The 24683-nt window shown below is 38.9% G+C and overlaps 1 protein-coding gene and 4 non-coding genes across 23 annotated transcripts in view; 1 reads left to right on the forward strand and 4 right to left on the reverse strand.

Annotated features, from left to right (window-relative positions):
* Positions 1–242: 242 nt before the first annotated feature.
* The window catches only part of brd8b (bromodomain containing 8b), a 42416-nt gene continuing 17975 nt past the window's right edge, over positions 243–24683 (forward strand). For 5 of the 19 annotated variants that reach the window (XM_017358995.4, XM_068213171.2, XM_073921217.1 and 2 more), the window contains exons 1-14: positions 2002–2059; positions 2480–2576; positions 4118–4187; positions 4619–4668; positions 7598–7720; positions 7805–7885; positions 10012–10076; positions 10326–10468; positions 11672–11863; positions 13809–13911; positions 18147–18331; positions 20029–20523; positions 23607–23809; positions 24229–24321. In XM_017358995.4, the coding sequence (XP_017214484.1) occupies positions 2041–2059; positions 2480–2576; positions 4118–4187; positions 4619–4668; positions 7598–7720; positions 7805–7885; positions 10012–10076; positions 10326–10468; positions 11672–11863; positions 13809–13911; positions 18147–18331; positions 20029–20523; positions 23607–23809; positions 24229–24321 (1919 nt within the window). In that variant the 5' untranslated portion in view covers positions 2002–2040. Of the gene's footprint in view, positions 328–1954; positions 2060–2479; positions 2577–4117; positions 4188–4618; positions 4669–7597; positions 7721–7804; positions 7886–10011; positions 10077–10325; positions 10469–11671; positions 11864–13808; positions 13912–14181; positions 14308–18146; positions 18332–20028; positions 20524–23606; positions 23810–24228; positions 24322–24683 lie in introns of those variants that run through there. The other 14 variants (XM_017358993.3, XM_073921212.1, XM_073921215.1 and 11 more) reach the window with 5 other exon arrangements.
* On the reverse strand, positions 1849–1921 carry trnaa-agc (transfer RNA alanine (anticodon AGC)). The gene has a single exon. It is a non-coding gene; the product is annotated as a tRNA-Ala (tRNA).
* trnaa-agc (transfer RNA alanine (anticodon AGC)) lies at positions 2895–2967 on the reverse strand. The gene has a single exon. It is a non-coding gene; the product is annotated as a tRNA-Ala (tRNA).
* trnaa-agc (transfer RNA alanine (anticodon AGC)) lies at positions 3488–3560 on the reverse strand. Its single transcript has one exon. It is a non-coding gene; the product is annotated as a tRNA-Ala (tRNA).
* Positions 3925–3997, reverse strand: trnaa-agc (transfer RNA alanine (anticodon AGC)). The gene has a single exon. It is a non-coding gene; the product is annotated as a tRNA-Ala (tRNA).

The raw sequence follows: 24683 nt of genomic DNA on the forward strand, positions 1-24683 counted from the left end.
TAATAATAATAAAAACAATAACAATAATAATAATTATTATTATTATTGTTTATAATGTATATTATTAACTTACACATATATAAATAAAACTATAACATGTAGATATAAATATTTAATCATAAAATTGCATTACGTACACGGTGAAACCAGAGAAGGCTAGCACACGTGACCTGCCATTCTCCAATCATCATCTGTACACGCGCTCGCGGCCTGGGTCACCTCATGTTCACCCCTTAATGAGTGTGACGTCAAATTGATGGACCCTAAACCTGGCGAGAGACATCGACAGTCCGGGCGCCGACGAACTAAAAAGAAACACAAAAGAAGGTAAGTTTATAATCATTTTGTTTATTTTGAAACTTTTTTGTTGTATATTGAGGTCTTGATTGGTGTTAATGTCGGTAACGTTAATTTAACCGCGCTAATGTTATCTGCCGTTCGGCCTTAAACTCAATCTACGATTCCGTGTTTCTTTATGAAATGTGTTATATATAACATACAAAATGCCAATAATAGACAAATAATGCAAATAATCATTTACTAAGACGGTTTTGTTGTTGTTGTAAACGAGCCTGTTAGGCGATTGAGGTAAAGCTGTCTTTATTCGCACATTCTCCTTAATAATATAATATAAGAAAAGTATTACTTGCAAATTCTAAATCGGGAAATTATATGATCAGCCAATGACTATCGAAGTACAACATTGTTCGCAGTCAACTAGATAGTGGTAATGAAGTCATGCATGCGATGTCAGTCCGAATAACTTATTTAACGTTAGTGTAAGGCCCCTCGACGCATGTGCCATTATAAAACCAACTTTACCTCAATTCTCACTACTCACTGAAGGAATTTGGGTTTATATTATCAACTTGTGTCCCTGTATTGTTTGTCATCACCACGCTACGTCGAATGTTTGTTTGAAATTGCAAGCAAAACTGAATTTAAAACAACATTAGCACAATTTAAATGACTGTGAACAAAGTTATACTTTGACATGGCTGCTAATACGATTTCCCTATTTAGAATTTGCTAACAAAACTTTGCTGAAGTGCTAATGTGCGACTATAAAATATAATTTACCTCAGTAATCACTGCGTCCGTTTCCGTTGCACAAAGGCAAACATGTCGAAGTAACTTAACGTTAACGTTAGATGTTGTTACTTTATTCAAAGGGTAAACTTTCAAACATCTCCGGCTAAGTTTAGTTACTTCAAATATTAATTCACAAACATTTTTAAGAACATGTTTAAAGACGCACAGATAATAGATTAACGTTATTTGTGCGTCTTTAAACATGGTTATAAAAATAGATTAAAAAACACATTAAAATAGGAAAATAATTATAGGCTGTTTAATAATTATAATACGGTTTCATTAATTATAATACGGTTTTATTGAACGGACACATGATGTACTACAAAATAACAAGTTTATACTAAGTTACATTTATTAACGTTACAGGTAAGTAGTTTGAGTTGGAGGACCTTTAAATCCCTGGATTCAAGTAATCAACGTGTTAGAAAAGCTTTCTTTTAACGAATTTAACGTTAAATCAAACTAAAATGTATAATTATATATTTTTTAATAATAACATACATTCTACAGACTTAAATCATTTAATGTAACAACCCTCACATGAATTATGATAATATTTGTGAATCTTTTGTATCTTAAAGACTAAAAACTAGTACATTGTACTTTTCGGGTATTTAGAGGTACCGAGTACGGGTAGACCCAGGCCGCTCCCGCGTTCCGCCCAAGGCGCGCTAAGACAATAGGGTTATTTGCATGAATGCTAAAGGGTTTGCGTTTTTGGTGATTATTTTAAAGTTCTCTGAGTGAAAAAATTGGAGGATGCGGGCATCGATCCCGCTACCTCTCGCATGCTAAGCGAGCGCTCTACCATTTGAGCTAATCCCCCTGTATTTGCTCCACTGGCGGAAACATATTTATGTGACACCCCCACCCGGGTGTCACACCGGAATAGTACCGGCGGAAGTAAGTAGAACGAGCCTTGCGGCCTGTTTCAGAAAGGCGAAAATGTCGACTGGGATGGGAAGTAAGTGCTATTTTATTTGAAAACGAATAAACCTTGCAATTTAACATCTAATCACTTTGTACGTTGAATTCTGAAGTATTTTATCATATATAAACGGAAGAGCTAAAGCTCCTAGTAAAGCCGCAGTTAGCAATTTCGTTGTTGCGCTAACGTTAGCTGGGTTCGGGATAACAAAGACGATCTCTGTTTACATTATTTTTTTATGCATATAAAACAGTTTGTGCTATTTTACATGATCTAAATGTATTTGGAGTGAATGGTTTGTTTTTATTTTAAACAAGATACGTCTGTGGTCATGCTACATTAGTGATTAGCCTCTTTATGCATACACTTTCCTCTAATTTTTTGTAATAACGTTTAATCACATGAACTACAGCTTTAAATTAAAGCAATGTTGTGAACGCCTCTCTGTCTTTGTAGAGCACAAAATGCTGTCTCTGGGTCCGACTGAGCCCTGGTCTATTCGGGAGAAACTGTGTCTCGCCTCCTCCGTGATGAGAAGCGGAGATCAGAACTGGTAAGAATAAATAATTAACGCTGATGATCATAGAGCTGTAAGATTGCAGTGTGTTCAAAGATTCAGAGCTTCACTTTGTAGAAGTGGCTTTTTTGCGTGTATCATTTATATGTGTTTACATGTTATTATAGTAATATATAACGTTAGTATTATAGGGCATTGTTATCCACACTCAATTAATGTTTATTTAATGTTTAATATTTATATATATATATATTTTTTTTACCTTTTTTTTTTTGATTAATTTGAAGTATGTTGGGTTCTATAGTAATGTAGTATGTTTAAAATAATAATAATAGTTGTAGAAATAATAAATATTGGAGGATGCGGGCATCGATCCCGCTACCTCTCGCATGCTAAGCGAGCGCTCTACCATCTGAGCTAATCCCCCTCCATGGAGAAAGGGGCCTCATGGGCCCCTGTTGAACCTAAAGTAGTATCCCAGCCAAATACGTTTTAGGAATGATTATTTTTTATAAGAACTGATTTTTTAAACCGATGATCAGAATCATATTCTATTGACCTTATACAGCAATGTGAAAGTATGATTGTGTGGGATCTTCTGATTCAGTCGCCTATGGGAGAAATGACTATAAAGTGTAAACTTGAGAAAAAAGTACAATAATATGATAAAGTTATCAGTTTGCAGCATAACGAGCTGTTTTCAACATTTAGAGATAAAACCTACATTCAACATTTAGGAAGTGAATGAGACTTGAAGTCTTGAGTTTAAAAGATTCAAATGGCTGCTTTTTAGTTTTTTTTTGTTAGTATCCTCAGACATAAGGGCATTGTTTCACTCTTTGAAACATGCTTTCTTTATTTTTTCTTATATAAAAATGTGTTTATATAATGCATGCAACAGTTATACCATAATATATTAAAGCAGTAATCTTTAAAATAATAAATATTGGAGGATGCGGGCATCGATCCCGCTACCTCTCGCATGCTAAGCGAGCGCTCTACCATCTGAGCTAATCCCCCGCTACGGAAGCTGGGGCCTCACGTGCTCCTTTTGTACTCAGAGTAGTTTCTCAGGCAAATAAGCGCACCAATATACCAAATTCAACAGGCTTTTGTTGGCAAGATTGTTAAGCAGTAGTAACTCCTGATGTGCTTTAAAAAAATAAGATGTTCGCATTACATACATTTTCTGTTCTAATTTGTATTTTTTTATCGTAAATAATAAAAATAGAATGCTCCGTTGTGTGTATCTTTTGCATATGAAAACATTTACCAGTCACTATTTGAAAAATGTAGTGTTATTTTTTTTGTCTTTTAAAAATATGAATATAGTGCATTGTACATTTATTTATTAATATGTTAAAGCTGTAATAATAATAGTAATTGGAGGATGCGGGCATCGATCCCGCTACCTCTCGCATGCTAAGCGAGCGCTCTACCATTTGAGCTAATCCCCCTCTGCAGCAGTGTCATGGCCAAGTCTTTCTGTCTGCAGACCGCAAGACAGGGGCGAACCATTTTTTTTAGTTTCCATGAAATAATATGTATTAATAATTGTTGCTGGTAATTTTTGTTAGGGTGTCTGTAAGCAGAGCCATCAAGCCTTTCTCCGAGTCTGGACGACCCCCAGACTGGTTCTCCCAGAAGGTAATTAAACTAACTAATTAATTATAAAATCGATTAAAGCAATACTTCACCCAAAAATAAAAATTCTGTCATAGTTTACTCACTCCCATGTAATTCCAAATACATAAACATTTCTTTTTTCTGTGTAACAGTACGGAAGATATTTGGAAGATAGTCAGTGAAAAAGAGAAATTGCTACTCATTTACTGCCATAGATGGAAAAAATAAATTAATATGAGAGTAATTGGGTGGCAAGATTAGCTTTGGTTCCTGACTTCTCTTCCAAATACTTTCCTTTGTGTGTTGAGCAGAACAAAGTAATTGTATATAGGACAGGAACAACCTGAGAGTGAGTAAATGATGGCAGTATTTCAGTTTTTCGGTGTACTTTTCGGAATGTAATGCATGTTTGGGATTTTCTTAGTGATTTGTTTTCAATATGTCCTCTACAGCACTGCGCTTCCCAGTATTCTCAACTACTGGAAACCACAGAGGCTCCAAAGTAAGTGATCGTCTTTCACTATCTTTCTTAAAACAGCTGCGCTGAGCTAGGGCTGGGCAATATGATGAAAATCTCATATCATGATATAAGTCTTCTAATATCCTGATAACAATATAGTTGAAGTCAGAATTATTAGCCCCTCTGAATTATTAGCCTCCCTGTATATATATTTTTTCTCAATTTCTGTTTAAACGGAGAATTTTTTCAACACATTTCTAAACATAATAGTTTTAATCACTCATTTCTAATAACTGATATTATATAATCTTAAAGCTTAAAGTTACATTTAAAGCTTAACTGTGTTAATTAGGCATATCATTGGATAACGATGGTTTGTTCTGTAGACAATCGAAAAAAAATGAGACACTGCTCGCTGCAGAGCCATTTGAGCAGAGCTGAGCTCCAGCGAGGGGGAGCATGAGCTCTCGCTCCTCCTCCTATAAGCTGTTTTAATGCGTACACCCACCCCTAACCCTGCCCCCCCGAGTGGCATCACTCGTAGAAGAAGTGCAAGAAAGGAGGAGCGAGAGCTCAAGCTCCCCCTCGCTGGAGCTCAGCTCTGCCCAAATGGCTCTGCAGTGAGCACCACTTGAAAAAAATATTGCTTAAAGGGGGCTAATAATATTGACATTTAAAATGGTCAAAAAATAGCTTTTATTCTGGCTGAATAAGACAAATAAGACTTTCTTCAGGGAAATGTAATTTTATTTAGAATTCAGGGAAAGTATTTGATTAGAAATGTAGAAATTTTAAATTAAACACTTTTCAAAATCTAAGGATTAGATTAGCAAAAAATACAAGATATCATGCAAAATGTAAACATTGTGTTTTCAAGGTTGCAACTTTCTCGCTATGCTGTTGTTAATGTTTCTGTCTGCATCCTAATATTGCGCTCATATAAATTATGACAAAGTATTACCATTAAAGGGCCATGAAACCCGCTTGTTTCAGCAGGGCGTTTTCACACCTCTACTTTGGTAAAAGTCAGAAAAGTGGGCGTGTCCAGCTCTGTTTAGAGGGGAGTGTCGGAGGAGCAAAAGAGGGATGATGTGGGAGTGTTGATTTGGGCATGCGCTGATTTATACTTCTGCGTCAAACGCCGGCGTATGCTACAGCGCTGACGCATAGCCCTTGGCCGTGGCCGTCGCCGTCACTGACATGCACCTCTCAAAAAATGTAACTACACGTGGCAACGACGCGTAGCGTAAGCTCTGTGATTGGTCGGCTTAGTAGCGCTGACGAGTCTGGGCGGGACCGAGAGCCGCGTGAATGGCGCGAGCGATTGTTTACAAGTGTGAAGTCCCGTGAAGGAGCTCCAGATGGAAAGTTTTGTTTTGTGTTTACCTCATAGTTAAAGTTGTTGCACGTCCGCCGGTTCCTGCCTCAAAATGAGCGAGTTTGAGCCACTTGTACATCCCGGAAGCGTTCAGGAAAACCAAAAAAGCAGCGAAGAAACTCGACTCAGAGGAACATTTACACCTCACTGCCAACTAGCGTTTCGGAAGTGTTAATGCAGACCAACAGAGACAGCGTGCAGAAGTATAAATGCACAGCCACGCGCGTTGCATGCGCCGTGGGTTACGCCGGTCACCTGACGCAGAAGTATAAATCAGGCTTAAGTTTTAGAGTCAAAACACACTCACACACACACACACAAGGGAGAAAGTGACTGTTTACATGGACATCTGTAATCAAATTATTTGCCAAATTATTAAATGGTGGACCTTAACTGCAGTTTGGCTCTTTCATTCAGGAATTTCATTCGTGCCCCTCGTGACAAACAAGATATTTGATTCGAGGAGCTGCTCTAAGCATGTATTTTTCATGCAATGTTTGATACCGTATGGTGAATGAGAGAAAAAAAACCTCCGCATTTCTCTGTAACTTAGATGCACTCGGCAGGTAGCGTCAGCAAGCCATGTGTGTTATTCCGGTCACAAAATGCGGTGAAAATCCTACACAACGGTAATAGTTTGGTTGTGGTGCTAACAAGTTTACACTCAGTGTAATAGTTAGTTCGATACGAACAAACTGAATAAACAAAGAGCATTGGTCGCTCACTTACCAAATCTATAGAGACAGGACAATCCACAGCAGCTAGAACCATGTCATTATTAAGAGGAGACAAGCAGCGAATCCGGATCTCACCATTTGCAGATGAGAAAAGCTCTCGGGTAAACAACGTTCCTTAGATATGTAAGTTTTTGTTGTCGTGCGTCGCGTGCACTGTAATCCACACGAGTCCAGCTGCGCTCTCGTAGAGAGAAAATGAAAACAAAACTTTCACTGCAGCAAATTATAAAAGCAACACTGCACGCTTGTTTTGCCAACAAAACGTGCCGTCTCTGCCGTCTACACTGTAACATTAATGAATATTAATGAAGTTGCACAATAGTGCGCGCTGATTGGTTTAAACCAAGCCTTACTCGTGCATTGATGCAGCACACTCAGAGACGTAATACAGTACTCCCAGGTACAGACGTCCAGTCTACACGCTGGAATACATGCTAAGATCTCATGGCCATGAGACAGCTTTAATATTTAGTTTTAAACCGGAAGTACGAATTTGCTCGAAATAACGCTAAAACAACCAATTTTCACTTTTTAGTAAGATATACGTGTCCTTAAAGTGTTTTTAGCAGTGTGAGACACATATACAACTGTCAACAGCTCAAAAAATGTGTTTTGGTGTTTCGTTACCCTTTAACGATGCAAAAAATTGTGAAACCCCAAATTACCAGTTGAGTAATTTGTAGTGATAATATGTTTCATATTGTACAGCCCTACGCTGATCATCTTTATTAAATGTGCTAAATGTTCAAACTAAATATAGAAGAGTCCAATTTTCCATTCTTCAAAGACGAAAAGCGAAAAAAGTCTATGAATATGCTGTGTGCAATTATTATTTGAACTACGTAAATACTTGCAGACGTAAGCGGGGTGAGAAAGGGGAGGTGGTGGAGACCATCGAGGATGTGATCGTCCGCAGATTGACAGCAGAGAGAATCGAGGAGCTCAAGAGGCTGATCAAAGACACACAGGAGAAATACAGGTAAATCTACACCTCGTAAGTTCTTTTCCCTCTTACGGTGTATTTCTGTCACACACACATAATACATTTGCTCTGTTCATTCAGGAAACTGAAGAAAGAGGTGGATTTGATCCAGGCTGGTCACGTGGACCCTAAACTGGAGGAGCTCTGGGCAGAAATAGAGCTGTAAGACCATTATGGACAGTTTTTATGCTTAAGCATGTCTGCAATTTCATGTTTTTTATGTTAAAGGGTAGAGCTGTGAACCTACACTAGTCTCACGGTTCGGTTCGGTTACGATTATCATGCCATCGATTCGGTTCAATTCGATATTTCGGTGCATCACGGTGCATTGACGGTGCTTTTCATACACAGTTTTATATTTCTTCACAGCAGCATTTCTTGTATTAAAATGTATGAATATATTTATATTAATATACTTTTGTAATACAATTTTGTCATTTAATACAAACAGTCAGATATATAAACTGTAACATTAAACAAAACGAGCATTTAGCAAATAATATAAACAAATATAAATATCCAGCTCAATTTCTGATCCTTGTCTATTTCTCTTACACCCCTTTGATTGGTCACACCCTCAAAAAAAAAAAAAACGGTTGCGATTGGCTCTTGCGCGCTGCGTTCTTCACAGATGAGTGATACTGATAAGCGGCAGGAGGCAGCGGCGATCTCACAGCTGATGTATGATACACGGTGGAGAAAACTCTGCAGACACGCGCTCGTTTCTGGATGCAAAAGTAACGGTGTAAAACAGCCGAGAAGAGAAGAAAAGCCACGCCAGCAGGTCAAATGGGCCACTGTGTGTGTGTGAGGAAGAGAGAGAGCGAGAGAGAGAGAGGGAGAGAGAGAGAGAAATGGAGTAGGCTACTTTCATTCTCTCGATCTCAGTGAAATAGGGGCTATTGTTGTATATGTCAGTGAAAAACTGATCCAGCAAACACACACAGTGAAATTGTGCACAGTTTATGAGTTTTAAGTAGTTAAAGCTCTGTAAATACTCGCGATCGCCTCCCTTGCGACAGAGCGCATATGAGGTAAATGACGTCAGTAAAAACCGGTTATGATTATTACTGAACCGATACCGAATCGTCCGCGTCTGCATCGCAGTGCACCGAAGAAACGATTAATTTTGACACCCCTATTAAAGGGGTTGTGCAATGAAAATTTGCTCATCCTCCACTTGCTCCAGTTTTTTCCCCTTTTTCAAGCTTCCATTATTATCATCAATTGTTTTTGATTGTTCTACAATGGATGCTAGTTTTGAAATACTTTTTTGTGTTAAAATAAATAAATAAATAAACTCTGGAAAAAGTGGAGTGGATGAAAAAATAGAGAGTAAATTAAGATTTAAAATTATTTATATATTTTGTCACAATGTTTTAACCCTCATAGAAATTCAAATATGACTGCTTAATTGATAAATATGAGGCTCTTAATTGAATAAAGTATTTTTAGCATTTACTTTGTATTAAAAAGAAAGGGTTAGTGTGAGTTGACATGTTCTTGCACAGTCTCTTATAGTCAGTCAAATGTTATTGGGGAATTGATGATGTTTCTTTTAATTCAGTATCATGAAGTCTAATATTGTGAAAGAATCATTTTATTAACTTGAGTTTGATAAATAGCATCTAAAACATGTGTTTGGGAAATAAAACGTTAGCTAACTAGTGCCAATTCCCCTAACTTAGCTGAAAATGAGCTCTATCCCTTTTAATTTTTACCATTCATTCAGAACGGACCTTCGGGTCACTCGGAAGGCGGTGAAATAATAAAATTGTGTCACTTTCTCTTCACTGATAAGATATACAGCCAGATACACAATGTTCCCATGTAACTCCCAACAATACTTTCGGGTTTCTTCTCACAGCAGCCTTGATTTTGCTTTTAAAAATGGCGGCCGTGTGAAATCAGTCTATAGCAGAGGTGTTCAACCCTGTTGCTGGAGATTTACCTTCCTGCAGATTTCAGTTACAACCCATATCAAACACACCTGCCTGTAATTATCAAGTGCTGTTCAGGTCCTAATTAATTGGTTCAGGTGCGTTTGCCCAAGGTTGGAGCTAAACTATGCAGGAAGGTAGATCTCCAGGAAAAGGGTTGAGCAACCCTGGTGTATAGTGTGCCATTTGGGACGCAGTGATTGATTTGAAGTGTCAAGTTTTTGCATTATGATTACAGTCAAAGCTGAATACAGAGAAATAATTGTTACCCAATTGTGTAATTCAAATTCAGCTCAAATCTAGCATGTGTGTGCTCATGTCATGATGGGATTGTTTGTCTTTTAACAGAAAGAAGAAGCAGGAAGAAGAGGAGGCGGAGCAAAAAAAAAGGGCAACTGAGGCAGCCTATCAGAGTGAGGCTTTCATTTACTCGGCACTTTCATAAGACAACGTCATCACAAAAGTTTCGATTATATTAGTTCAATGGTGCAACATATTGCAAATGTGTTTTCTAATCATCTTTCTTGCCGCATGCTGCTTATTTCACACACACATTGGATTTTTTGTCCTAGGAAATGAGTTTTTATTGCTTTGAGCTTCAGCAGTGAAACATTGTTTCATTTTGCATAATTATTAACGTATAACATTTTGTTTCTTTCCAGTTCGTCAGGCAGCTAAGAACACACCAAAGAGAGTTCCCAGTGTGACGGTACGCTCGCCGCCCGGCGCTAGCTCTCCCAGCATGGACATTTTACAGCCAGACGCATCACAGCCAATGACGGATGAATCCTGTGCCAGTCCCATGGTGAGTTTCCATGACTTGAAGCTGACTTAGGCCCAATCCCAATTCTACTCCTTAGCCCTTCCTCTTACCCCCACCCCTCGATCTGCGCATTCACTGTGGGTTTCACCATTCAAAATGAAAGTGCATCTTTTCGCTTATGTCATTTCTCAGCTTCATAAATTAAAATAAAGACTAATGACAGCTGAGCAGAATCCTGGAAAATAAATCAGACTCTGACCAACATGAGGAGAGTTAACTCGCATGTGACTTGTTTCAGCTATGTTGGTCTTTTTAGAAACTTTGCTGTGTAAAAGCCAACTGCACCAAGAACACTAAGCAACAGTAACTGTTTACATGGACATCAGCAATCTAATTATTTACTTTAATCTGAATAAGACAATAATATGATTAAAGCGTTTGCATGAGCTGCTCTTTCAATGTTCCTTTCATGTTCGCGTTTTACATGTTGTAGCACATAGTTCAATTAACGTAATTACGTCAGCATTCAATGCTAGTCTCCTTCGGCGTTTCACACTACAACTGTTCACGTTTCTCATAGGAATATATGTGTTTTTGGGCTTTCATTTTTAATATTGCGACAAGTTCATCTGCAGTTAATTTCTCACACTATGCATGCAAACAGACGATGGTGGATACAAATTCTCAAGCAACAGGCCACCTCTGCTATCACATTCGCTAACTTTACATTCATGTGCTCGTTACAAACTTAAGGTACTGGATGAGAGTACACATTAAGAACCAGTGGGAGAATTCTCAGCATTGTCAGTTTTGTGCTCACACCAAAAATGTGCTTTCTTGCTTGAAGCCATTCTCATTTGTTTGTCTGACAGCTACCATATGTGCATCCTGCAGCAAAAAATGTGGCGAAAAGTACTACAAAACTTTAATAGTTTGATTCCAGTGTTTACATGGCTGTACTGCAATTTAATAAGGTCAATGCAATAGAATTACTCCACATGTCTTAATTGGATTTCTGTTTAGTTCGATTATCACTTTAGTCTGATTATGTCATCAAAAACCCTCTTTACATGGTGGTAGACTCTTAATCAGAATATTGTCTTCTTACTCATGTTAAATTAAGCATATTGGTGTCCATGTAAATGTATTCATTGTAACAATTTGAATCCCTGTTTTTGAACAAGACAATCGATCTATAGGTGTGAAAGCACCCTGAGATCTCAAACTCATGATTTGTCCATCCAGGCTCAAGGAGTGACCGTCTTCATGCCTGTCTCAGATGTCATGGGTCCAGGGCCTAAAGAGTCAGGATTGAGCTCTCTGGTGGACGACTCTCCACAGAAGAAACACCTTGCTCCGAAAGCCACACCTCCTCCCTCCCCGCTGCTGTCTGAACTGCTGAAGAAGGGCAGTCTCATTGCTGCCAGCTCCAGACTGGTGAGTTAGTGAGGGACACTGTAAAGCTCTTAACATTTAAGCCTTTGGATTTTAGGCACATGTCACAGCAAACAGGATTTGGACTGTGCCATGTCCCTGGCCCATTTCTTAACCCTACTTTCTTGTCTACTTCATATTGTTCTATAAATAGTAAAAAAAAAAAAGCCTCAACAGAAAGATTTTGTGGTACTCATTATTAAGGCTGCACAATATTTGAAAATAAATATTGCGATATTTAGTTTTTCTAATGTAAAGATGTGGTGCACCACAGCAAGCTTTATTCTCTCTGCCTCTGTTGTTTTCAAAATAAGAGTCTTGCATGCATATTAAGCTTAGAAATTAGAGGAACAAAGATTATTGTAATATTGTTCTATAAATACTCAAAATAGCCTATACAGAAAGATTTTGTGGTTGTCAACATTAGGGCTACATAGTTTTGGGGAAAACAAATATTGCGATATTTAGTTTTTCTGCAATATATTTAGCGATAAATACAATTTCACCAGATGACTTGAATATCTTTTTTGGGGGAAAGAATTCAGAAATTTATGACACAATGACAATATATGGAAAACAATCTAAAGATATGGTGCACCACAGCAAGCCTTAACCTCCGTGCCGCTGCTGTTTTTAAAATAAGAGTCTTACATGCATTGTAAATTTGGAAATTAGAGGGGGAAAATTATTATAAAATATTATTATTATCAAAATTATTGTAATATTGTTCAATAATTAGTCGAAAAAGCCTCTACAGAAAGTTTTTGTGGTTTTTAACAATGTTGGGGGAAAAAAAAACTATTGCTGTATCTAGTTTTTCTGCAATATATTTAGTGTTAAATATAATTTAACCAGTGGACTTGAATAGCTTTTTTGGGAGAAAGAATTCAGAAATTTATGCCACAATGACAATAATTGGAAAACAATGTAAAGATGTGGCGCACCATGGCAAGCAACTATTTATGTGCTAATCCAAAGTGTGCATGAAAATAGGTAAATGGAAACATAGCTAATATCTAAAAAAAAATGTGTTTTATGCTGTGTTCACATCAGATGCAGTATGTGTGGATAAATCATGCTATTCGCGTGTAAATAGACACGTGAACATTTTGATTTTACTCGCTTTATTCGTGCGTCAAATTCACTGAGCAATAGATGCAGATTCGGGTCTTGGGCGGGGCTTCTGTCTGCCCAATGACTGTAGCTTCGTTGCTAATTGGCTAACTTGAATAGCTTTTTTGGGGGAAAGAATTCAGAAATTTATGCCACAATGACAATAAATGGAAAACAAATAAATGAATTTTATTGCAAGAATAGGTGTTTATTTATTTTATGAAGGCTGACAAATAGTGTAGATTCATTTGGAGCCGTGTCTGAGTTCACTAGATCCTTTCAGAGGTGAACCCAGTTCTGTGAGTTCATCCACTCCTCCAGAAACTATACCTGGATGATGGAGGCTTTCAGCGGTTCCTTAAGATTGAGCCAAGCTTAGTTTGATTCACCGTTGTCCAGTGTCAGCTGGAGGATTCCCCCCCAGGACACCAACAACAGGCTCTACGTCAGGCGCACGCTCCTACAAGAAAAGCTCCTGATTGGTTACCACAGCGCAAATGTCTACTGAAGTTCTGATTTTCATTAAGCGTGCCAATCGCGCAATGCATCAATTGCGCCATTCCCGCCACCTCGTTCGTTTCTTTTCATCGACTTAACATGTAAATCACTCGTGCTTGATGCTTCTTCCGCATATGGTGTGAATGCAGCATTAGGGTTTCATGACCCTTTAACAACCAACAGCCAATTGCAGACCAAAACATCTGTGCATTCAAACTTCTCATTATCAAACTTCTATTATAAACTAATAATTTCATACTAATCCTGTATGCAAATTAATTGTTTTTGGTTAAAGAATCATTTACTGAAGTGGAGAGTTTGTCTGTGGTTAATGCAGGTGGTTGAAGGTGAAGTGGCCACAGGTTTGAGTAATGGTTCTCATGCAGTCGAGCTTCACACTTCTGCAACAGTTCTCCCTGCTACCCAAGACATCACAGCAGGTAAACAGAAACTCTTCCTTCTGTTTGTTCTAAAAGCGTCTTTCCTCAGTATTATACACGTTTTGTGACAGTGAACAAGCTCAATATTGAGTTGCACTGTTTGTTGTGGTTTTAATGTGCTTTAGCGCTTTTTCTTTAGTCATTCTGCATGCCACTTTTAGATTTCATGCTTGTGTGTTACATTAAAACTGTAGTTTTGAGCAGTGTGCAGGTAGCTTTGTGCTATAGTGAGTGTGTGTTTGTAGCGCTATATGTGTGTGTCTCTGTCAGATGCTCCTACTCTATCTCGTCTGTTGGAGAGCGTCACCCCAGCACAGCAGCCTGTGAGTGCTGATCCCCCTAAGCCCCCTACTGTGGTCCCTCCAGCCCCGGACCACCTCTCTGTGCCCAAATCAGGTCTCTGTTTCCTCTCTTTAGTGCTCTCTTGGTCTGTTTTTGCTCAGGCAGACTGTTTTCTGTTTGCCATGTTATGTGCACTACTTCATCCTCATCCTATGACAAATTTCTCAAACTCTCAATGCCATTACTGGAGTTCTATGATTATATCCTAGAACTGTTGTTTGACTGTTGAAGTTTTTCAAACCTGTTGACTTGTTTTTAAACTCCTGGGGTCAGGTCTTCATACCTCACTTAAATGATCTAAAATAATTTGACAGATCCAGGATCTTTTAGAGGGCCATGAAACCCCCCTCTTTCGGTTCAAGTCTTATCTCAGAATTATTTCAAAAAATGCATCATAATGGGCGTGGCCAGCAGAGCAAGGGAGAAGGAGGGAAGCGAACAACTGTTGTCAGTCGGCTCACAATTTAATACGCAAACCGTGTGGAGATGCATGATTTTATAATTTACAAAGTTAAAATGCAAAGAAATAAACTGTAATTTAATGCCCTGCTACATGTGCTTTTCAGAGTTTCATATACACGCACAACCACATTTTTTTATAATTTTAAAGATAATTGTGTTTATATAAACACTATAAATAAGGATTTCTCTCTCAATCCTCAGGTCTGAATGCAGACTTTTAGCAAGTTTTTTGACCTGCCTATTTCAACCATTAGCCCTGCTGGTAATCTGGAGGATTTAGGCGAACACAGCAGCACGGCGATGTGTCTAAGGGTGCTTTCACACCTACACTTTTGTTTCAGAACGTGTCTCATTGCCCAGTTAGCCCAGTTCCGCAACAAAGTAATCGCTCCGAGATCGCTTGAATGAGGTGGTCTCGGCTCGATTGAAACGAACCCTGGAGCGGTTCGATTGCAGTGAGAAAGCGATCTGATCCGAGCGCGGTTATATCACAGTGTTTTATGAATATGTAATAGGCTTATGGCTATATGAAGAGAGAATTATGAGTATGGCAGGAAGTTTCGCGAGTCTCCGGATGCCCGCAAACGAGTGATGATCTTCCGGTAATCTGGCGTCTCCCTCCCGGTCCTCAAATAGGCATCGTCGAGCACCCTTCACACCCCTCCCCACCGCATCTCTCCTCAGACACGTCGCGCGCACCCTGTCAATCACCACCAAACCACCACCTCTCCTGACAGCTGAGCCGGACGCTGCAAAATAAATCCTGACACTCTGACCAATGTGAGGAGAGTTTACTCGCACGTGACTTGTTTTAGCTCTTTTGGTCCGATTAGAAACTTTGCAGTGTGAAAGCGAACCACTCCAAGAGCAAAGAGCAACAATGTAACATTTGTAATCTCTGTTTCGGAACAACTGAATCGATTCACAGGTGTGAAAGCACCCTCAATGTGAACGAACTCCACTGATAAAAGACAAAGTCCGCCATTCTCCAATTCTCGTAATGCTCTCCTGACAAAAATGCTTGCTGCACGCATACAGCTTTGCTGTATCGGCCCTGACAAGATTGCAGGGAAAAACATGCAACAAACCTAGTGCAACAAAACAAACACATAAGACTCTTCTTAAACAGCTAAGTACTGTGTGCTGTATGCAGGGTCCGTGGACGCGGTCTCACCCAGTCATCAACATAGGGTCTCACAGCTTGGCAGGTCTGTCTTGCCTTCGGAAAGCACATGCAGTCATGAATAATTGAGAAGCAGGGTCTTTTCATAGGATAAGAAAACTCTGCTATGAATAATAATGAGAAACCAACGCATCATCACTCCACTTGCAGTTTTGCGCTACTTCACAGATTTTGATCTCGCACCAAAAATCATTTTAAACCCGGAAAATGAAATTAGCTGACAAAAGCTCAAAATTATCCAGTTATCCCTACAATTAAACCTGACTGGTGCTAACTTTTGCTCAAAGGGCACCTATGATAAAAAAATCGTTTTAAGCTGTGTGGACAGACATGTGTGCAAGTATAGTGTATAGATTGTCATATTGGGGTGATATAAACACACCCAGTGCTTGTTTTTCAATTTACAACATAATAATGGTGGACCAATTGGAGCGGTTTTCAGAGCGACCGCAACCTGACGTAGGAACGCTGACGCAGCGCCATGCATTTTGGAATTCTGGGTGTGGGTTTCTGTCAGGGTGCACGCGGCGGCGCTTCAAGTCAGATTAAAATGTCTGGATGAACTAATCTGAGATCACTGCATGTGTTGTGAAGGACTGATTTGTCAATTCATGAAAACATGATCAGCAATGCAACGATTGGCTGACAGCACAGCTACATCATCTGATTAATATTCAATTATCCATGTGAGCAAAATTTGAAAAATGCATAGTATTCTGTTTTTTAAATATGATACGCATAACTATCCACATGTGTTGTTGGCCTGAAAGCTTTACACTTTCATGTGTCAAAAGTATTTAGCAATTTATGTAGTTTTTATTTTTAGAGAGGATTTTCTTTATTATAGTAGACCTATTCAGGTTTCCTAATAACTGGCTGTTTATATTAAGTTTGCATCAAATGTATTTTGATATTGGTAAAGGTGTCTACAACTTTTGTAAAGCGTCAAATCACTGAGGTATTAGCTGTTAAAACATGTGCATGACTGCATAAAAATTTTATTTCCTTAAAAAAAAATAATAGAAAAATTAAAAAAAAAAAAAAAAAAAAACTAAAATATTAGCCATGTCTGTTATTTTACAAAAATTGTACTAAAGCTGGGTCAGTACCTTACAATAGTACATGCTTATATATAAAGAGTCCATAAACCCTTTGGGGAGAGAACTCCCCCGTGAGAGTTTTTGTACTTTTATTTTGTAGTGTATATTGCATAAGTCTTATTGAGATATATATATATATATATATATATATATATATATATATATATATATATATATATATATATATATATATATATATATATACTTTATGATCAGTGTGGTTCTGATTAATGGTTTCTCTTTCGCATGTCATTTGTTTCTAAACTCATTTGTTTATTATAAAAATGAGGGTTAGTATAAATAATTTTTGCGTTTTGATACCTATTTGCCCATTAAAGGGCTCACATTAAGATGACTAGAAGTGTATGCTCTTCTCGTCTCTAAGGCTGAGCGTACACGCATGCGGTCTCATTTGCGCTTTTAAAACATGAACGATTCAATGTTCATTAATGAAAGATGTGCATCCCATGCTGCAAAAGTTACAGTACAGTACATGCTTTTAGTCATGTTGCAGAGCAACAAATGTGTACAACTGGAAAGGGGGCGGTTTATTAAAGAATGATGCAATTATCGTTTATCTCGATTAATGTGTTTTCATAATCGTTAGAAGCCAAAATTGAAATAGAAACCGAATTTTCGTTCAGTTACACAGCTCTAGTTCTAGATTAAAAATGCTTTCTTTTCCACAGCAGAACAACAACGTATACTACTGTGACAAATATCACTTCAGGTATAGATTATGTGCTTTATTCAATGTTAAATGTTACCAATGTGAATTTAAATACCATTTTATGCGACATTCATTCTCATGCTACTGAAAGCAGCAGCAGATAGTTCACCTCAGATCTTGAAAATGAAAGAACTAGCAGATGATTTGATAGTGTCGTAAGTGAGAACTGTGACTCCACAGTGCAAACCAACAACATTAGTCATTCAGTAACCTATCAATAATATTAAAGAGCATTAATATACTGCATATTCATTAGATTAAAAGCCTTTACCATTTATTTGAGAGTGCAGTAGACGGTAGTAAAATGTTTCAGTCATGTCACGTCACTTTTGGTGCAGACAGACAAGTTGCTTGTCTCTGGAATCTTGTTGTGTGTTGTTAGGACATGGTTTAAAGTGGTGTTTGTTGATGTGTGCAGGAGATGCAGCCATCGCTGAAGGTTCTGGAGCTGAGGCTGTAATGGCAGGTTCATCCACACCTGCGGAGGTGGAGGGGAAAGAGACGGAGCTGGTGGAGGAGGACACAGTGGTGTCAGTGTCATATATGGGCCACGAACTGGACCTAGAGACTGTGGGAGACATCATTGCAATTATAGAGGAGAAGGTATACACATACAAAATCATTTACAGATTTTTTTTTTTTACTGTTGATCATCAGTGCAAAAAAAAGATTAGTTTCTGCCTTCCATATGGAGTTATGTGTGAGTGTGAGACTGTTGCACACACTTATCTTCATATGTCTTAGGCCCCGTTTACACTATTGGTTTTAGTTTTAAATCGGCGTTTTAGAATAAAAACGGTCCGCGTCCACACTAGCGTTTCACCCAGTGTTTCTAAACAACTCTCTGTCTACACCAAAATGACTGAAACACACATCACGTAACCACACAAACACACACACTCTAGCATGCGCTGCAGCATATCTACCCAGATGAGAGCTCTGCTCGTCAGACTGCTCATCGAGCATCTCCCGCTGGATCTAATTTTACTATATCTGTTAAATGTGATATTTTATTCATCTTGTTGTCTTTATCTAACGACATATTCCCCGACTTTGGTCTTTTGAATCTATTACTTGTTCACAGGTAACGTGTTTTGGCTAAGCGCAAAGATAAGTTAATTATTAATGTAACCATGTACATTCTGCATATTGACTGATCGCTTGCCTTTAATTTCTTTCATTTTTCTTAAATGTATAAACTCATTGTACGTTACACTTTTATTATGGTCAATATTGATTATTGAAACTGATATTCACCAAAAGAGAGGGTATGTTTCATGTTTTCAATGTAAATGGAAGGAGGCATTGATGTTATAGGCTCCGTCTTGTCATAAATATCCACACAAGATAAAGATGACGCTCATATATGCTGCACGACGCCTCAACATTTCTGCTGTCTGTTAAGTTGCTAATATCAAAATGAAAATAGGCAGTTCCTTAAATCATGTTTTCATGATAATGTAAAACAGCGTAGCCAGGGTGATGTGAATAAGGTTATACAGTACACTTTTCCTTCTAGAGATTTACCCGACATGTCCTCGTGAGTTTGTTTTCCATATTAAACTTTCCAAGTCTGAACTTACAAGGAGAGGATGCAGAAATTTAACTGCGTGTAGGCTACTTAATATTGATGAAAAGCCCCAATCAGAGAGGTGAATGTCGGCAGCCCCGCCTCTGTTTTCAGATGTTTCAGTTTTCTCCCATCCACACTGAGACGGAGCAGCAGCGTTAAGCGGCCTCTACAGCATTTCCAAAACGCTCAGTTTTCGGCGCTCAAAAACTTTGGCGTAGTGTGGACGGATGGCGTAACCGTAGCAAAACTTATGCGTTTTTAAACTAAAAGGCATTAGTGTAAACAGGCCTTAGAAAAGCAGCTCAACTCTTAGAACATAGTAAACATAGTAAGTGTATTTATGAACATACTATAACCTGCTGCTTTACTCCAGAGAACTCAAAATAACAGCAAGAAACGCTTTTGCACAGGCCGATCTAAAGGGTAATGCTGCCAACTGATGATCAGCAGTAAAACTGAGACTTCCCAACAGGGAAAACCACCAATAATCAAGAATGCATAATTAAATGGTGTCATGGCTTTGCAGTCAAAAAAGTAATTTCTAGTAGAAGTCATTTAGGCAAAAACAGCCACCAACATAACGAAAGGGTGGTCAATCAGTACACAAGGGTTAAATAATAAATAATTATTCACAGTATTTTAAAGTGCCCACCATATCAATATTGTGCATCACTGTATATTGAATGATTACATATCAACATGTCTGAAAGCATTACCTCTATTTCAGGTGGACGACCCTGTGGAGGCTCTGGACGCAGCGGCAGTGGAGGCAGCTCTCTCCCTCTGTGAGGATCCAGCAGTCGGAGGTCACCCCCTCACCAGCCCCTGGGAATCACAGACATTTAAGGCAGCCGAACCAGAGCCTATGATCCAGCAGAGTGCCATCCCAGCGGGCGCAGAGAGTGCCCCGAACTCTGCAATTGTGCAGGGAGAAATGGAGGTTCTGGTAGAAGAGGCTACAGAAACCGAAGCAGTTGAGGGAGTGACAGAGGAGCCTGAGGTGCCCTCTGCCCCGGAAACAGAGCAGAGCCAGGACTCAGAGGTTAAGACAGAGGTCGAGAGGGGAGGAGAGGGTGAAGGGGGTGTGGAGGAAACAGCGCAGCCGGAGAACAGAACACCGAGTCCAGCTGTGAAGTGTGAAGGGGAGGACTGGGTTCAGCCAGAGACCGTGACACCCTGTCTGGATTCAGAAGATAGCTCGGCCTCAGCAAAAGATGCAAAGGTATTAGCAAAGCAAAATGAAAAGTATGCCTTTATGTACAATGCTAATCAAAAGTATTTTTTAATTGACATGACTAATTTATAAGTTGTATAACAATAAAATCGAGCCAGTCATAGCGAAATGCCCAGCACAGCTTATCAACAATATAGAAGTAGTCAGAGTGCATAGTGCATGTGTGAGCATACCTGCGGTTAATTTAACCGGCGTCTGCTACAGCGTGTGTCTTTGCTACTGTGCTAGTAGGCGGGACCGCAGGTTTCGATTTTCCTGGGTTTGCACGCGCAGCAACTGGGCTGAGCTTAAGTTTCGTATCCATGTCACGCCTTAGCGTTCATTTGAAGTACTAGGAGTCGACCCTTTTATAAATGAATCAATAGTTTTAAACACTTTCCACTCTCAGATTTAAGCCTTAGCTGGACATTTTACTTTACTTAGAGCTTTTATGCACTACATGGATGGTAAGGGTGTCACGATCCTCCAAATCCTCGATTCGATTACATTTTCGATACTAAAGGCACGATTCGATTCGATTTTCGATTATGAATACTTAATTAATGACCAATTAATTATTTGTAGCCTACCGTTTAAACTACCTGACCTGCATGGTCTTTGTTTTACCTATAAACAAATCAAACAGTAAATGAATAAAGGCAAGATACACACATAATTACCACCTGTCAATCACTTTTTTTTGCGGGACTCGTGAATAGGCAGTGATCTGTGTCGTTATAATGGCGTCGGTAAAAAAGACGCACAACCAACAGGAACCAGCCAACAGTATCTAAGGTGTTCGCTAAAATGACAAAGTACAAGTGAGTGAAAGATTGAAGCAGTCCTCTGACTGCCTGGACCCGCTGTCTCAAGCTCATATGGCTGTGTGTGCGTCTGTGTGGTCATGTGATCTGCATTTTCACAGGTAGAGAGGAAGGAGGGCTGCTCAGAAATGCTACACGCCACTGTGGATGTCAAATCGTTGTCATTCTAAAATGCCATTTAAAAACAAAGACAGTGTAAACAGGGCCTGAGTGTGTACTTTTCGCGAGCGGATTTGCAACGGGGGCAGCGGAGGATCGCGATGTCGGTGTTGTGTATCGGACGAACTGTACGTAATGCGTACATAGCAGAGCTTGCAAAACTGTTTTTTTTTTTTTTTTTGTCGACAACACGAACGTTGTCAACATAACTCGCTGGAAACTTGCTTCCACACCGGCGACTTCATTGAAAGAGGAGAGGGTTTAAGCTCTGTCGACGGGTGTCCTGCTTCTGTAGTTTAACAGGCACTTCAACAAGCCTGTTTTTTTCCCGCTTGGCAAGCCAAGCTGATGTGACATAAGGGCGTGGCAGCATCGACGATTCTATTTTTTGATTCGATAATCGAAATTGAGCATAAATTTCGATCGATTTCGATTAAAAATCGAAATCGTGACATCCCTATTGGAAGGTAATTCTCAAACTCATAATAGGGGCTTTTTAAACATTTTAGAAAGTCAAATAGCTTGATAGCTGCATGCCAGCCACACATAACTGATGGGGCATTCCAACCATATGTAACTTACTCAAATAAATCACTATTTGTGCGTAAATAGACTCATGAGCATTTAACTTTTGCTTCATTTACGTGTCAAATTCACTTCACAATAGATGGGGATTTGTGTCATGGACAGGGCATCTCTTTGCCTGGTGAGACTAGTTTCAGTGCTAAATGGCTAACATGGATTTTATTGAAATAGTAGCTGCGTTTTATGTGCTTTAGAAAGGCTGAAAAAAGCGTAGATTTGTTTGGTGCCTTGTCTTCCTAGTCCACTAGATCCATTCAGAGGTGCACCCAGCTATCCCAGCTCTCAGCTGTGAGTTCACCAACTCTAGAAACTATACTTAGATGATGAAAGCTTTCAGTTTTACTGCTGACTGAGCTGAGCCCAGTTTGATGAGCTGTTGGCCCGTGTCGGCAGGAGGATTTCCCCGTCGGAACACCAACAACAGGTGCTAACAGGTCATAATCAAGCTCCTGATTGATTAATGCCGCATGAATGTCCGCTAACTCACAGTCCAGATGTGCCAATCACAAAGACCACTACAGTGCTGCAATTTAGGAGCCAATCGAAAACATCTGGATTAGAGATGCAGCGCTCAGAAATGGTTCAATCAATTTGCTACTTTAAACAGAAGGTTGCATAGCTTGTTCCACATCCGAGTTTTTCTTACTGGTTTGCTCCTTTTGAACTGGCCAGACTGGCTCTCTTTGGCTCTGGAACTGACATTAATGAGCGCTGATGTGTGAAAAAGGAATTGTTTTACCTTTACACAACATCTTAAAATGTGGTGCTCATGTGCGAGGTGCTGCAGAAGGCGTTATTCAAATATGCTCAAAATATTTGCGAAGAGGTAGCTAACACATGATATTGGTAACTCATGATATGAGTTGTTTTTCCATGGTCTGATGATTTCGATTGGCTGGAAGGTTTGCAATAGAATCATTTAATGCACAAGCAGTTAGAGTCGGCATTGGTCATATTTTTTAAATGAATGCCATTCCCTAAAATATAAGTAACCATAGTAACACAGCAATTCAATGACACTTTACATCGGGCAGTTGTTTGCCTCCATGTAGTGAATTTAAAATCATTTAATGCTCAAATCTATTGATTATCCTTTACTTATTTTTTACTGAACACTTTATTTAGGTTTTATATATATATATTTATATATATATAATTTGTAATATGTTTTTAAAATTATTTTAGTTTTGGACTTCATCAGTTTACAACTCCCTGCATTTATTCGACAAACAGAACTGAATGTATGAGATTACAATAGAAAACTTTATTAATCCCTGTGAGAGGAAACTCATTTTCCAACACTAAACTGTACTGTAAAAAATTGTTAGACCACAAACATCGCATCACGTTCCAACAACACTCCATTTGCCACAACTACTCATCATGAATACCATAAATGGCTGAGCAAGTTACACGTGAAATTACAAGTAACAGCACTTCATTAAATAAAATCCTGTCAACAGTTGGAATAAAAACAAAAATGTTAACTTAATATCTCTTTTTGACATTTTTCTCTGACTGAAGGAAGTGAAGGAGGAGGATGGAGGCAGTGAGGTAGATGTGGATGAAGGGATGGAGATGAAGGAGTGTGGCGATGGTGATGGCGAGGGCCCCTATCTCTCCGAGGTGGATCCTCCTGCCAGTGAGAGTGAGGATGGATACGGCAGTCACTCGCAGCGCTACACCACTGCAGACTCCACCGCCAGCAGCCCGGCCTCATCACAGTTGTATGTTTAATTTGTTCAATTGTGTGATATTTTGATCCTTTGTCTGACATTAACATCTCTCTCACTCAATATCAGTTGTTAAATTTGAGTTTGGGAAAAGCAAAAAATGCAAAAGAGAAACAATTAAGATAAAGACTAAATATTTCGTTAAAAGGGTATTTGCTGCTATGATTAAATCAAGGCTTTTATTTGGTTTTTGTTTTTATAAAGCTATATACTTGTTAATACTTGTAAAGAAATATGGTGTTATAGGAGTGTATTTTGTTCTGTTATTGAAAATAAGCTATGTTTAGCATTTCTTCTTTGTAAATGTACACAAAAAAAGAGTAAAATGTTTTTATACAAGTAATATTTTTGTTAAATAGAGAATACTAAATAATGTAAACCCCCCCCCCCCCCCCCCCCTCTCTCTCTCTCAGCTCCATGTGTAGTGAAGATCAGGAGGCCTTACAGGCTCAGAAGATCTGGAAGAAAGCTATAATGTTGGTGTGGCGAGCAGCAGCCAATCACAGGTCAGCTTTTCACATTGAACTCCACCATTATAATGATAAGGACCAACCTGCAGATTCCGTAGTTCCTCAGTTGCATGTGTCTCTTTAGCTCTCCTGCTGATGGCTCCCTGCAGCCTAGACTAAACGACATGTAAATAGCATATTTTGTTACATAAGCAATATTTCGAAGGGAATAACCCTTATCTTGGTATTCTATGTAACATATGTGACTGAAAAGAATATGTTTATATTGCTAAAACCATGATACTTGCTATTTTTCCACAAACTTGCAATTTGACCCACACATTGTTAATATTGATGGCGACATTAAAACTGGACATTCGTTTGTTTCATTTCAACAAGTCATCGCTGCGTTAATTCTA

Source organism: Danio rerio, chromosome 14 (genome assembly GCF_049306965.1).
Source record: "Danio rerio strain Tuebingen ecotype United States chromosome 14, GRCz12tu, whole genome shotgun sequence".
NCBI classification, from domain to species: domain Eukaryota; kingdom Metazoa; phylum Chordata; class Actinopteri; order Cypriniformes; family Danionidae; genus Danio; species Danio rerio.